The sequence below is a fragment of the Ictalurus punctatus genome, chromosome 9, assembly GCF_001660625.3.
Source record: "Ictalurus punctatus breed USDA103 chromosome 9, Coco_2.0, whole genome shotgun sequence".
In the NCBI taxonomy this organism is placed as follows: Eukaryota; Metazoa; Chordata; class Actinopteri; order Siluriformes; family Ictaluridae; genus Ictalurus; species Ictalurus punctatus.
Window position 1 is genome coordinate 30,862,091 of NC_030424.2, and position 16,159 is coordinate 30,878,249.

At 32.3% G+C, this 16,159-nt stretch overlaps 1 protein-coding gene across 2 annotated transcripts in view; it reads left to right on the top strand.

The window, feature by feature from the left end:
• Positions 1-9,098, top strand: part of LOC108269731 (cubilin) — an 86,822-nt gene extending 77,724 nt beyond the window's left edge. Inside the window, exons 47-60 of one of the 2 annotated variants that reach the window (XM_053682545.1) lie at positions 880-1,064; positions 1,806-1,904; positions 2,206-2,235; positions 2,956-3,000; positions 4,226-4,300; positions 4,442-4,495; positions 4,677-4,712; positions 6,738-6,773; positions 6,871-6,894; positions 7,423-7,680; positions 8,095-8,127; positions 8,546-8,566; positions 8,676-8,711; positions 8,887-9,095. In XM_053682545.1, coding sequence (XP_053538520.1) covers positions 880-1,064; positions 1,806-1,904; positions 2,206-2,235; positions 2,956-3,000; positions 4,226-4,300; positions 4,442-4,495; positions 4,677-4,712; positions 6,738-6,773; positions 6,871-6,894; positions 7,423-7,680; positions 8,095-8,127; positions 8,546-8,566; positions 8,676-8,711; positions 8,887-8,978 — 1,024 coding nt within the window. In that variant the 3' untranslated portion in view covers positions 8,979-9,095. Of the gene's footprint in view, positions 1-879; positions 1,065-1,805; positions 1,905-2,205; positions 2,236-2,955; positions 3,001-4,225; positions 4,301-4,441; positions 4,496-4,676; positions 4,713-6,737; positions 6,774-6,870; positions 6,895-7,422; positions 7,681-8,094; positions 8,128-8,545; positions 8,567-8,675; positions 8,712-8,886 lie in introns of both variants that reach the window. The other variant, XM_053682546.1, reaches the window with a different exon arrangement.
• The last annotated feature ends 7,061 nt before the right edge of the window (positions 9,099-16,159 follow it).

Genomic DNA, 16,159 nt, shown 5'->3' on the forward strand with positions numbered 1-16,159 from the left:
TTTGAAAATCGAGTTCCCGGAGTCTGGAGGAAGAGTGGAGAGGAACAGAATGTTGCTTGAAGTCCAGTGTGAAGTTTCCACAGTCAGTGATGATTTGGGTTGCCATGTTATCTGCTGGTGTTGGTCCAGTGTGTTTTCTCAAGTCGAGAGTCGATGCAGCGTCTACCAGGAGATTTTCGAGCACTTCATGCTTCCATCTGCTGACGAGCTTTAGGGAGATGCTGATTTCCTTTTCCAGCAGGACTCTGCCCACAGTGCCAAAACTTCTAGTAACTGGTTTACTGACCATGGTATTACTGTGTTTGACTGGCCAGCCGACTCGCCTGACCCGAACCCCATAGAGAATCTACGAGAGACACCAGACCCGACAATACAGACGAGCTGAAGGCCGCTATCAAAGTAACCTGGGCTTCCAGAACACCTCAGCAGTGCCACAGGCTGATCGCCTCCACGCCACGCCGCACTCATGCAGTCATTCCTGCAAAAGAGTTAAAACCCTGACCGAGAATCGGCGCATAAATTAACATAATTTTCACAATTTCCTGTATTATATACAGTCCACATTTCTGTATTATAAATTCTTTATTCTAATATTTTGAAATACTGGATTTTTGATTTCCGTGAGCTGTAAATCGTAATCATCGAGATTAGAACAAACAAAGGCTTGAAATAGTTCACTTTGTGTGTAATGAATCTAGAATATATGAAAAGTTCCACTTTTTGAATTAAATTATGGGAGAAAATAACTTTTCCACTATATTCAAATTTTTTGATGTACCTTTAAGACTAGTTTGTGGTTAGACTGTTTGCTATAAGGCTTTTTTCCAAGCTACTTTGCACAGTGCTGAGCTGAACTCTTTTTCATTTGTTTTGATTTAGTGTGAAGTGGTGGTTGGACCTGATCCATGTGTATGATGGCCCAAGTGACGAGTATCCACTTTTGGACATTCTGACTGGAAATCGTAGAAATGCTTTCAATTCCAGCGGCAGATACATGACAGTCACTTTCTCCAGCTATGAAAGCATGGTTTACAAAGGGTTTCATGCAGAATGGAATTTCCTGGGTATGTTTCAGCATAACTTATTATGCACACGAATTATTGTGTGTGTGTATGTGTTTTGTACTATTAAAGTTAATCATATTAACAGCCAGAATCTGTTTGGTACATGGACCTTGCTTTTTTGTTTTGCACTGGAGCTATGAGCAAACCGTTACCTCACCTACATCCAATGTTAGCCAGGCCTTTACAGCTAATATACAGTAACTGCCTCAATTTAATAATATTCTTCTGACTGAACATACATAAATCTCCACACCATGTTCCAAAATCTACGGGAAAAGCCTTCCTAGAAGAGCCAGAATGAGATGTTCAATAATGACATACACTCTTTTCCCCACCTCTGTAGGTGGAAACCATAATGTAGGTGGATTGATGACTCTGAAGTACCCCTTTGAATGAGTGTCTGGATGTCTGTGCACAATGCTCTGTGATGAATTATCATCTCATCCAGGGTGTATCTCTAAATATTTGTGTGTAATCTTGGTATTAACTCCTCATTATGCATTAAACTAGAGGTTATAAAATTTCCATACTTGGTAACTACATTAGCCTTGTAGCTCCTCTGCAAAATTAAATAAGTAAACTTCAGAGACCAAGAAGCCTTGGCAGATCTACTACATTTAAAATGAAGTGGGGGGGGGGGGGGGGGGGGGTTGTGGACATCTCTCTTCTGGCTGAGGAATTTTTGTTTAACATTTGCACTTATGCATGATTTATTGTTTAAATATTTTTTTCTGTGAACAGAGAACCCATCCTGCAGGTGTAACTGTGGCTACAACCTCAGTGTGTGCTCCTGCACCAGTGACTGTCGGGACAACAGAAACTGCTGCTATGATTATGATGGTGAGGAAATAAAATGTTAAAAAGATTAAGATAAAAGTTAAAGAGTTCATGTGCAGAATACAGAATGCAGTATACAGATAATGCATATTGACTGAATTTAGTCTTTGAAATATATTATCAGACAAATTTATTTAGAAATGTTGGTTCAGTTATACTTTAACAGATATAATAAACATTAATATTTTATATTAATATAATTCATATAAAATGTTGATACGTGGAACTGAGTAAATAATCTATAATGTGTAGCTAATATACAATGCATGCTAACTTTGAGCTCCACATATTATCGCTCCTATAGATTATTGTTCCAGTTCAGCAACAACACCAGGTACATTTCCTGTGGTAATATTTTATATTTATTATTAAATGAAGCCTTTTTGCTGTGTTGTGTTTGTTGTTAGCATGATCATGACTAGAATTATTAGTATATGATTTATTGTGATATGTTTACTAGAACCTGTTTGTTTTTCATTCTAATTGGCTGTGCATTCACTGTTTAAATATCAACGCCTAGGAGAAGTTTGCTACAGAGAAATCAGTTCCAATTAGCTTACATTTTAGCTGTCTCCTAAACAATCAGGGTTAATTATTAACGAACCAATCTATAACTCGTGTCCTATAGTTATATAGTACAACGCCAATTCCAAAAAAGTTGGGACACTGTGTAAAATGTAAATAAAAACAGAATGCAACGATTTGCAAATCTCATAAACCCAAATGTTATTCACAGTAGAACATAGACAACATATCAAATGTTTAAATTGAGGAAATGTACCGTTTTAAGAAAAAAAAATAAGGCAATTTTGAATTTGATGGGCACAACACGTCTCAAAAAAGTTGGGATGGTGTCAAGAAAAGGCTGGAAAAGTAAGTGTTAGTAAAAAGAAAAAAGTTTTTTACTAAACCTAAAGTGTGTTTTATGAATTTATTTGTACACTTTATTTTATTGCTAATTATATAGCTTTACTTTCTTTTATTAGAAAAATTATAAAATTATAAATGCATAGATTATTTTATTATCATCACTCATTTATTATCACTCTTATAGTCTACTGTTTCACTACAACTGGTGCAGAGACAACAACACCAACAGGTATATTTCCTTTCTGAAGATTAATCATTAAATATTTGTCTTTGTACCTTGTCATTATCTGTAAAATGGAAGCTATATACAGTATGTAACTGTATTTTTAACTAAGTGGAGGACCCCCAGGACATTTACTTTTAGAACTAATGACGTCTTTCTGCTTGTTTATGCTTGTTGAGTTCAAAAAGACAAAGTCGACCACATGTAGGTAGCCTACGAACAGTATATCTAATGAGCAAGCCAGAGGCGATGGATGAAATGAGGAAGAAACATTGAGAGGAGCCAGACTTGAAAGAGAACCCATCTTCTCCTCTTCTGGACACTGGATAGTGTGACTATGAGTCATTACTCATGCAGAACTGTATACTAATTGGTCAATTGACCAAGTTGTCCTGGTGGTCTTCAACTAAAAAGTGCATACAATACTATTCCTTTACATTCTGAACTGGCAAAGCTGTTTTCTTCTGTAAGGAGGTGAAGACCTATCAATGTCGTCTCAAGGGTCTGTAACATATTCTGACAGTGCACCAGAAAATAACAGACAGCATTCTTAAATAATGCTGAAACCATTTTTTATTGAAATTGAGAATAACTCAAATGTACCACAGAGCACATGGGTTGTGCTGAAGTAACATATAACTATGCCTATCAATGTAACACACTCTTTCAGGTTAGATTATAGATTATAGATTATATGATGGTGTGCCACTATCTTTAGCAGAAATGCTGGATTAAGCCACACCATGACCTGTTTTCACTCTAGTCCCCAACAATGCATTTAATTCACCAACTCATTTGGCTATAGCAATAACGGTCTAACAGTCCAGCCAGATACAGAAAGCCCGCCTTTTATAGGCGGACTATATTTTTGCAGAAAATATAGTCACTTGGCTTGGGTATCACACATTTCTATTGTGTGTGGTAGTGGTCCACTGTGAAACTGTAACCTGTATCCGGCACGGATTAGAACCAGCCAAACCTACCTTCTACCTTCGCATTAACAAACCCAGTAATTTACTGCACGCCACTGTGATAGCTTCCAGAAGATAACCGTCCTGGCAGTCTGGAATTTTAGAAAGTAGAACAGCTCTGTATCCTCATTTTTTTGTTTTTATCTGGATCATGGTATTTTTCTGTTTTAGACTTTCTTCTATAACACATCAGTTATGCGTTTCCTTAAATGGCTTGCTTTGAGTATAAAACCATATATTTTGTCACTCTGTTTAAACAGAGTCTGGCACAACAGAAGAAACCACAACAACAACAACAACAGAAAAAGAAACAACAGCAGAAGAAACAACACCTGGTGGAGTTTAATATTCAATATTTATGTTACGAAAAGATTAATGACATTCATAGTTGACTAAAGATCCTATTTTTCTGTTTTTTTAATTCAATATCCATACCCATATTAAATAATGTTGTTGTTTTAACTATGTTTAAACAGTGTCTGGCACAACAGAAGAATTAACGACAGAAAAAACAACAGCAGAAACAACACCAGGGGGGTTTTCTTTTTGATAAGATTTTATTTCCTATTAAATATATCCATATGCACATATCCATACTTTTATAAGGATTTTTATATGATTTAAATATCTTTTATTTCATACATATTAATGGAGTCCATAGTTTGCACTGTACTGCCATATGAGATTATTTATTTCATTATTTTCTTTAAACAGATACTGAAACAACAAAAACTACACCAAGAAAAGGTATTCTCTCTCTCTCTCTCTCTCTCTCTCTCTCTCTCTCTCTCTCTCTCTCTCTCTCTCTCTCTCTCTCTGAGATAAGCAATTCAAACAAAAGCAATTGAAATAGTTAGACACAACGAATGCTTCAAGTGGTTTCCCCAAATTCAACTGAAAATGCAACTTATAATCATTTCTTCAGTCTCTAAATTAGTCACCCCCTTCATAGCAAGCATCTTTAGTATTTAGTAGAGCTCCTTTTGCTGTTATGACCTGCTGCAAACAAGATGCAGAGCTTCTGGCAGTGGTCCTGAGGAATCTTCTCCCATTCCTCATGAGCAATGGCCTCCAGTTCAGTAATATTCTTGGGTTTGCGTGCTGCAACCACCTTCTTCAAAGCCTACTCCACAGCAGCAGAGCATCACCGAGCCACCACCATGCTTGACTGTGGACAGAGAGTTCTTTCTTCATTCTTCTTCCTCCATTTATATGATTTTTAGCTGACTTTTCTTGTGCTTTTGGGTCAGTAGTGATGAACGTCTTGGAGTTCTGGCATGGAAACCTTCTGTGTTTAGTACGCGCCTTACTGTGCTCACTGAAACCTCAGTGCTGTTACACCGAGTCTTGCTGAAGGTCTTTTGCAGTCACTCGAAGGTTTTTCACAACCTGCCTTCTCAGAAATCTGCTTGCAGACGTTGATAGCTTCCTTTTTCTGCACCGTCCAGGTATTTCATACATTTTCTACCCCTAGCCAGTTCATGTATTTCATGTGTTCCAGCTCAAGCACACCTGCTGCAGCTAATGAAGCCCTTGATTAGTTGCATCAGGTGTGCTTGAGACAGTACCTGTTTTGCATATCTGTGCTGTTGTGAGGGATTCTATTCAGGGGGGGTGAATAATTTTGAGACTGGGGAAATTATTATAAGTTGCCTTTTCAATTGAATTTGGGGAAATCACTTGAAGCATTCATTGTGTCGAACTATTTCAATTGCTTTTGTTTGATTTGTTCATTACAAACAGCTGGAAGTCTGTACATTTTGACAATAAACCTGATTTGCAATGGAGGTTGAATCATTTTGAATGCAACTGTATATATGTATATACACACACACTGATCAAGCACAACATTAAAACCACTTCCAGGTTAAGTGAATAACATTGATTATCTCATTGCAATGGCACCTGTCATGGGGTGGGATATAAGACAGCAAGTAAATTGGCAGTTCTTGAAGTCGATGTGTTGGAAGCAGGAAAAATTGGCATCAAAAAATAAGGATCTGAGAGACTTTTACAGGGGCCAATTTGTGATTGCTAGACGACTGGGTCAGAGCATCTTCAAAAATGGCAGGTCTTGTGGGGTGTTCCCGATATTCACTGATTAATTCCTACCAAAAATGGTCCAAGAAAGGACAACTGGTGTACCGGCGACAGGGTCTTTGCCCAAGGCTCATTGACGTGCGTGCAGAGCGAAAGCTAGCCCATCTTGTCCCAGCTGAAGAGTTACTGTAGCACAAACTGCTGAAAAAGTTCATGCTGCTTCTGATAGAAAGGAGTCAGAACACACAGTTTATCACACCTTGCTGTGTATGAAGCTTCATAGCTGCAGAGCGGTCAGAGATCCCATGCTGACCCCCTGTACACCACCGAAAGCTCCTACAATGGGCACGCGAACATCAGAACTGGACCATGGAGCAATGGAAGAAGGTGGCCTGGTCCGATGACTCACGTTTTATTTTAAATTATGTGGAGGCCGGGTGTGTGTGTCACTTTCCCGAGGAAGAGATGGTACCAGGTGCACTATGGGAAGATGGCGAGCTGGTGGAGGAAGTGTGATGCTCTGGACAATGTTCTGTTGGGAAACCTTGGGTCCTGCACTCATGTGGATGTTACTTTGACACGTACCACCTACCTAAAACATTGCTGCAGACCACATACACTATATGCATACACATACCTATATAGTGTCACTAAATACCTGCCTGCTTATTATTATACTAATTTGTGTATTAATAATCTGTGACATGAGATTATTTTTTTCCCTTTAAACAGAGACGGACACAACAACAACTACTACAAAGAAAAAAGGTATGAAATTCTAATAAACTAAAACAAAAATGTAATCTAGAAGTAACCATGATCTAATAGTAATTTGGTTTCTTTCTCTACTTGTCTCTACACCCAGATGAAGACAAAAACAATGAAAAAGGTTTGGTTTTCTATGAGCTTTTGCATCTACTCAGTTGTTAAATGTCTTCAATTGTGACAACGAGCATTGGAATCATTTTCAAAAATGTACTGAAATGCGCAGTTATATTTGAGCCTCTGCATATGTAGAAAAGGCACAAAGATCATCATCATGTGCATCAGCAGATGCAAATTTCAAAATTCAAAGTTGTGAAGATGTGTTGAATAGATACTAATGAACGTTGCTTCTGATTTCCTTAGAGCAATGATCGATGAGTGGTACTGATTATGTTTTAAGTCAGGAAGCCACTTTAAGGTCACTGGACCAACACAATTTCAAAGTCATCACCTTTATTTATTTATTTGTTTGTTTGTTTGTTTATTTATTTATTTATGTATTTATTTGTTTGTTTGTCTATTTTTTATTTATATATTTACTTTATTTATTTACATATTTCTATCTATCTATCTATCTATCTATCTATCTATCTATCTATCTATCTATCTATCTATCTATCTGTCTATCTATCTAATGTTTGTCTTTCATTAGATCTTCAACCAAGTCAGGGGACTTTTTCCTTCACTCTACCCATCCTCCCCTTTCTACTTCTTCTCCCCCTTCTGCCTATTTCCCCCTTTGCCTCCCTTGTCTCCGCTCTCTCCCTTCTGTTAATTTTCACCGTTCCTTTCTTTAACCGTACTCCGACCCTCCCCACCCCAACGCTGGCTCTTACACCACCAATCAAAACCACTCCCCTCATGATTACATGGTCAATGGAGAGGACAAACCCCGAGACACAAAAACCAGGTGGAGTTTCAATTATTGTATAACAACATAATACACAGTAACTGAACTGATTATGCCAAATTTAAAAGAAAACTTCAATTACTCCAGTTAGAACATTAATTTATAATGTACTCACATGTGAAATGTATTTTCTAATTAAAGCAGTTTAATAATGATGTATTTTTCCTGCTAATCACTGATAAAGACTGTTTAGACTAGTTAGTGATTTGCCTGTGTATTAATTGTTTATTAAAATGTATTCATTTTAATGTCGAGTATCAGTTCAGTGTTAATTTAATGCAAGCATAGTATCATAAAACATAAGGTAATTAGAAAGTTATTTCAGAAGACATGTTTAATGCATGTGTAGTTAACATGTTTGTTTGAATGGTAGAATATTTCACTCTAAATGATTTGATTATTCTCTTTAAGCAGATACTGATCCAACACAACTTCCACAAACAGCAGGTTTGTTTTGCGACTTGAGTGTTTCCCCATTAAATATGTTTTACAGTGACGCTATTAATTTGTCAACTTTTTTGTTTTCCTCTATACCTTAATGCTAGTTTGTGGTTAGCATGTTTAATACTATTCTTCACTTAGCCTGTTGCTGTAATGCTACTTTACGTGTTATTGTAATACAAAATGAATTGTATTATTTGCTTTAAACAGATACTGAACTCACACAAACTCCACAAACAGAAAGTGTGTTTTGGCAAACGTAATCTCTATATTTAAAATTCATAATTAAACTATCAAACATGCAACTTTTTTAATTCACTTGGCTCACCTTCAAAGATGTCAATTTTCTAAATCTGACAACAAACCAATAATAATTTTTTCTTCTGTTTAATTTGTTTAAAATGTTTTGGCATGACAACGAAAGGAATCCGGGAAACAACAGCAGGTGGAGTATTAATGTTGAAATTTACTTTATGATTAATCTTTAATATTATTTAATGTTTTTAAAATGTTTAGGTGTTAGTCTCTTATGAGCTTACTTTTATATTTTTCAGATACTAATCAAACACAAACTCCACAAACAGAAACAGGTATCCTTACAAATGAATCTATTTCAATACAGTTCATAATTAAACTAATAATCGTTCAACTTCTATGATTTCACTTTGTTCCACTTTAAAGACTTACATTTTCTTATTCTGACAATGAACCAATAAAATTGTTTGTGTTTCATTTGTTTAAAATGTTTTGGCACAACAACAAAAGGAACCTGGGAAACAACAGCAGGTGGAGTTTTAATGTTGAAATTGTTTTTGGTTTTTTATCAAACAGCAAAAATGTATAATTCTAGTTGTTAAAATTGTTTAATTACATTAGATATGTGTTCAAATTGAGTTTAGTTTAATGTATATTGTTTATATAAATCTTTAATTGTAATGTGATTACAGTAGAATGTCTTAAAAGTTGCATACTCTCATTTGAGTTTTTTTTTTTCTCAGATACGGAACTGACACAAACTCCACAAACAGAAGCAGGTGTGTCCTTAAAAAATGTATTTCAGTATAATTCATAAATAAACTATTAATCATTCAACTTTTTATTTCACTTTGCTCTTTGAAGACTTATATTTTGTAATTCTGACAATGAACCGATAAATTTTTCTTGTTGTGTTTCATTTGCTTAAAATGTTTTGGCACGACAACAAAAGGAACCTGGGAAACAACAGCAGGTGGAGTTTTAATGTTGAAATTGTTTTTTGTTTTTTTATCAGACAGCAGAAATGTATAATTCTAGTTGTTAAAATTGTTTAATTACATAAGATATGTGTTCAACATCTAAGAAACTAAATCTAAATTTAAAACTAAAATTTTGCTGTAATATGATTACAGTATAATGTCATAAGATATGCTACCTATAAGATTAAGTTGTGGTTTGTCTATTTGCTAGTTTGTGTTACTCTCATATGAGGTTATTTTTTATTTTTCACAGATACTGAACTGACACAAACTCCACAAACAGAAGCAGGTGTGCTTAAAAATATATCTACTTCAATACAGACCATAATTAGACTATTAATCTTTCAGCTTTTTTATTTCACTTTCTTCCTCTTCAAAGACTTCAAAGATTTCAAAGATTTTCTAATTCTGACAATGAACCAGTATCGTTTTGTTTGTTTTTTTCTTTAATTTGTTTAAAATGTTTAGGCACAAATTGAGTTTAGTGTAATGTATATTGTTTATATAAATCTTTAATTGTAATGTGATTACAGTATAAGGTCTTAAAATGTTACCTACTCTCATTTGAGGGTTTTTTTTTTCTCAGATACGGAACTGACACAAACTCCACAAACAGAAGCAGGTGTGTCCTTAAAAAATCTATTTCAGTATAATTCATAAATAAACTATTAATCATTCAACTTTTTATTTCACTTTGTTCTTTAAAGACTTATATTTTATTATTCTGACAATGAACCAATATTGTTTTTTCTTTTCTTTAATTTGTTTAAAATGTTTTGGAACCAAAACAAAAGGAACCTGGGAAACAACAGCAGGTGGAGTTTTAATGTTGAAATTGATTTTACTTCATGATTAATGTGTGATTTTATTGAATGGTTTAAATGTTTTGGTGTTACTCATATATGAGTTTCCTTTTATATTTTTCAGATACTGAACTGACACAAACTCCACAAACAGAAGCAGGTGTGTCCTTACAAAATTAATTTCAATAGAGATCATAATTAGCCTATTAATCCTTCAACTTCTGTGATTTCACTTTGTTCCACTTTAAAGACTTACATTTTCTTATTCTGACAATGAACCAATAAAATTGTTTGTGTTTCATTTGTTTAAAATGTTTTGGCACGACAACAAAAGGAACCTGGGAAACAACAGCAGGTGGAGTTTTAATGTTGAAATTGTTTTTGGTTTTTCATCAAACAGCAAAAATGTATAATTCTAGTTGTTAAAATTGTTTAATTACATTAGATATGTGTTCAAATTGAGTTTAGTTTAATGTATATTGTTTATATTAATCTTTAATTGTAATGTGATTACAGTAGAATGTCTTAAAAGTTACCTAATCTCATTTGAGGGTTTTTTTTTTCTCAGATACGGAACTGACACAAACTCCACAAACAGAAGCAGGTGTGTCCTTAAAAAATCTATTTCAGTATAATTCATAAATAAACTATTAATCATTCAACTTTTTATTTCACTTTGTTCTTTAAAGACTTATATTTTGTAATTCTGACAATGAACCAATAAATTTTTCTTGTTGTCTTTCATTTGTTTAAAATGTTTTGGCACGACAACAAAAGGAACCTGGGAAACAACAGCAGGTGGAGTTTTAATGTTGAAATTGTTTTTGGTTTTTCATCAGACAGCAGAAATGTATAATTCTAGTTGTTAAAATTGTTTAATTACATAAGATATGTGTTCAACATCTAAGAAACTAAATCTAAATTTAAAACTAAAATTTTGCTGTAATATGATTACAGTATAATGTCATAAGATATGCTACCTATAAGATTAAGTTGTGGTTTGTCTATTTGCTAGTTTGTGTTACTCTCATATGAGGTTATTTTTTTATTTTTCACAGATACTGAACTGACACAAACTCCACAAACAGAAGCAGGTGTGTCCTTACAAATCTAATCTATTTCAATACAGTTCATGGATAAACTATTAATCGTTCACCTTTTTAATTTCACTTTGTTCCTCTTTAAAGACTTATATTTTCTAATTCTGACAATGAACCAGTAACATTTTGTGTCTCATTTGTTTAAAATGTTTTGACATGATAACAGAAGAAACCTGGGAAACAACAGCAGGTGGAGTTTCAATGTTGAAATTGATATATATATATATTTTTATCAAACAGGAAAAAATGTGTAATTCTAGTTGTTAAAACTGTTTAATTACAATTAGATATTTCTTCAAATTCATTTTAGTTAAATGTTTATTTTTTAGCTAAAATTTTATTGTAATATGATTACAGTATAATGTCTTAAAATATGTTACCTATAACATTAAATTGTGGTTTGTCCGTTTGCTATTTTTTGTCTTACTCTCATATGAGGTTATTTTTTATTTTTCACAGATACTGAACTGACACAAACTCCACAAACAGAAGCAGGTGTGCTTAAAAATATATCTACTTCAATACAGACCATAATTAGACTATTAATCGTTCAGCTTTTTTATTTCACTTTCTTCCTCTTCAAAGACTTCAAAGATTTCAAAGATTTTCTAATTCTGACAATGAACCAGTATCGTTTTGTTTGTTTTTTTCTTTAATTTGTTTAAAATGTTTAGGCACAAATTGAGTTTAGTTTAATGTATATTGTTTATATAAATCTTTAATTGTAATGTGATTACAGTATAAGGTCTTAAAATGTTACCTACTCTCATTTGAGGGTTTTTTTTTCTCAGATACAGAACTGACACAAACTCCACAAACAGAAGCAGGTGTGTCCTTAAAAAATCTATTTCAGTATAATTCATAAATAAACTATTAATCATTCAACTTTTTATTTCACTTTGTTCTTTAAAGACTTATATTTTGTAATTCTGACAATGAACCAATAAATTTTTCTTGTTGTGTTTCATTTGTTTAAAATGTTTTGGAACCACAGCAAAAGGAACCTGGGAAACAACAGCAGGTGGAGTTTTAATGTTGAAATTGATTTTACTTCATGATTAATGTGTGATTTTATTGAATGGTTTAAATGTTTTGGTGTTACTCATATATGAGTTTCCTTTTATATTTTTCAGATACTGAACTGACACAAACTCCACAAACAGAAGCAGGTGTGTCCTTACAAAATTAATTTCAATAGAGATCATAATTAGCCTATTAATCCTTCAACTTCTGTGATTTCACTTTGTTCCTCTTTAAAGACTTATATTTTCTAATTCTGACAATGAACCAGTAACATTTTGTGTCTCATTTGTTTAAAATGTTTTGACATGATAACAGAAGAAACCTGGGAAACAACAGCAGGTGGAGTTTCAATGTTGAAATTGATATATATATATTTTTATCAAACAGGAAAAAATGTGTAATTCTAGTTGTTAAAACTGTTTAATTACAATTAGATATTTCTTCAAATTCATTTTAGTTAAATGTTTATTTTTTAGCTAAAATTTTATTGTAATATGATTACAGTATAATGTCTTAAAATATGTTACCTATAACATTAAATTGTGGTTTGTCCGTTTGCTATTTTTTGTCTTACTCTCATATGAGGTTATTTTTTATTTTTCACAGATACTGAACTGACACAAACTCCACAAACAGAAGCAGGTGTGCTTAAAAATATATCTACTTCAATACAGACCATAATTAGACTATTAATCGTTCAGCTTTTTTATTTCACTTTCTTCCTCTTCAAAGACTTCAAAGATTTCAAAGATTTTCTAATTCTGACAATGAACCAGTATCGTTTTGTTTGTTTTTTTCTTTAATTTGTTTAAAATGTTTAGGCACAAATTGAGTTTAGTGTAATGTATATTGTTTATATAAATCTTTAATTGTAATGTGATTACAGTATAAGGTCTTAAAATGTTACCTACTCTCATTTGAGGGTTTTTTTTTTCTCAGATACGGAACTGACACAAACTCCACAAACAGAAGCAGGTGTGTCCTTAAAAAATCTATTTCAGTATAATTCATAAATAAACTATTAATCATTCAACTTTTTATTTCACTTTGTTCTTTAAAGACTTATATTTTATTATTCTGACAATGAACCAATATTGTTTTTTCTTTTCTTTAATTTGTTTAAAATGTTTTGGAACCAAAACAAAAGGAACCTGGGAAACAACAGCAGGTGGAGTTTTAATGTTGAAATTGATTTTACTTCATGATTAATGTGTGATTTTATTGAATGGTTTAAATGTTTTGGTGTTACTCATATATGAGTTTCCTTTTATATTTTTCAGATACTGAACTGACACAAACTCCACAAACAGAAGCAGGTGTGTCCTTACAAAATTAATTTCAATAGAGATCATAATTAGCCTATTAATCCTTCAACTTCTGTGATTTCACTTTGTTCCTCTTTAAAGACTTATATTTTCTAATTCTGACAATGAACCAGTAACATTTTGTGTCTCATTTGTTTAAAATGTTTTGACATGATAACAGAAGAAACCTGGGAAACAACAGCAGGTGGAGTTTCAATGTTGAAATTGATATATATATATTTTTATCAAACAGGAAAAAATGTGTAATTCTAGTTGTTAAAACTGTTTAATTACAATTAGATATTTCTTCAAATTCATTTTAGTTAAATGTTTATTTTTTAGCTAAAATTTTATTGTAATATGATTACAGTATAATGTCTTAAAATATGTTACCTATAACATTAAATTGTGGTTTGTCCGTTTGCTATTTTTTGTCTTACTCTCATATGAGGTTATTTTTTATTTTTCACAGATACTGAACTGACACAAACTCCACAAACAGAAGCAGGTGTGCTTAAAAATATATCTACTTCAATACAGACCATAATTAGACTATTAATCTTTCAGTTTTTTTATTTCACTTTCTTCCTCTTCAAAGACTTCAAAGATTTCAAAGATTTTCTAATTCTGACAATGAACCAGTATCGTTTTGTTTGTTTTTTTCTTTAATTTGTTTAAAATGTTTAGGCACAAATTGAGTTTAGTTTAATGTATATTGTTTATATAAATCTTTAATTGTAATGTGATTACAGTAGAATGTCTTAAAAGTTGCATACTCTCATTTGAGGTTTTCTTTTCTCAGATACGGAACTGACACAAACTCCACAAACAGAAGCAGGTGTGTCCTTAAAAAATGTATTTCAGTATAATTCATAAATAAACTATTAATCATTCAACTTTTTATTTCACTTTGTTCTTTAAAGACTTATATTTTGTAATTCTGACAATGAACCAATAAATTTTTCTTGTTGTGTTTCATTTGTTTAAAATGTTTTGGCACGACAACAAAAGGAACCTGGGAAACAACAGCAGGTGGAGTTTTAATGTTGAAATTGTTTTTGGTTTTTCATCAGACAGCAGAAATGTATAATTCTAGTTGTTAAAATTGTTTAATTACATAAGATATGTGTTCAACATCTAAGAAACTAAATCTAAATTTAAAACTAAAATTTTGCTGTAATATGATTACAGTATAATGTCATAAGATATGCTACCTATAAGATTAAGTTGTGGTTTGTCTATTTGCTAGTTTGTGTTACTCTCATATGAGGTTATTTTTTATTTTTCACAGATACTGAACTGACACAAACTCCACAAACAGAAGCAGGTGTGCTTAAAAATATATCTACTTCAATACAGACCATAATTAGACTATTCATCGTTCAGCTTTTTTATTTCACTTTCTTCCTCTTCAAAGACTTCAAAGATTTCAAAGATTTTCTAATTCTGACAATGAACCAGTATCGTTTTGTTTGTTTTTTTCTTTAATTTGTTTAAAATGTTTAGGCACAAATTGAGTTTAGTGTAATGTATATTGTTTATATAAATCTTTAATTGTAATGTGATTACAGTATAAGGTCTTAAAATGTTACCTACTCTCATTTGAGGGTTTTTTTTTTTCTCAGATACGGAACTGACACAAACTCCACAAACAGAAGCAGGTGTGTCCTTAAAAAATCTATTTCAGTATAATTCATAAATAAACTATTAATCATTCAACTTTTTATTTCACTTTGTTCTTTAAAGACTTATATTTTATTATTCTGACAATGAACCAATATTGTTTTTTCTTTTCTTTAATTTGTTTAAAATGTTTTGGAACCAAAACAAAAGGAACCTGGGAAACAACAGCAGGTGGAGTTTTAATGTTGAAATTGATTTTACTTCATGATTAATGTGTGATTTTATTGAATGGTTTAAATGTTTTGGTGTTACTCATATATGAGTTTCCTTTTATATTTTTCAGATACTGAACTGACACAAACTCCACAAACAGAAGCAGGTGTGTCCTTACAAAATTAATTTCAATAGAGATCATAATTAGCCTATTAATCCTTCAACTTCTGTGATTTCACTTTGTTCCTCTTTAAAGACTTATATTTTCTAATTCTGACAATGAACCAGTAACATTTTGTGTCTCATTTGTTTAAAATGTTTTGACATGATAACAGAAGAAACCTGGGAAACAACAGCAGGTGGAGTTTCAATGTTGAAATTGATATATATATATTTTTATCAAACAGGAAAAAATGTGTAATTCTAGTTGTTAAAACTGCTTAATTACAATTAGATATTTCTTCAAATTCATTTTAGTTAAATGTTTATTTTTTAGCTAAAATTTTATTGTAATATGATTACAGTATAATGTCTTAAAATATGTTACCTATAACATTAAATTGTGGTTTGTCCGTTTGCTATTTTTTGTCTTACTCTCATATGAGGTTATTTTTTATTTTTCACAGATACTGAACTGACACAAACTCCACAAACAGAAGCAGGTGTGCTTAAAAATATATCTACTTCAATACAGACCATAATTAGACTATTAATCTTTCAGCTTTTTTATTTCACTT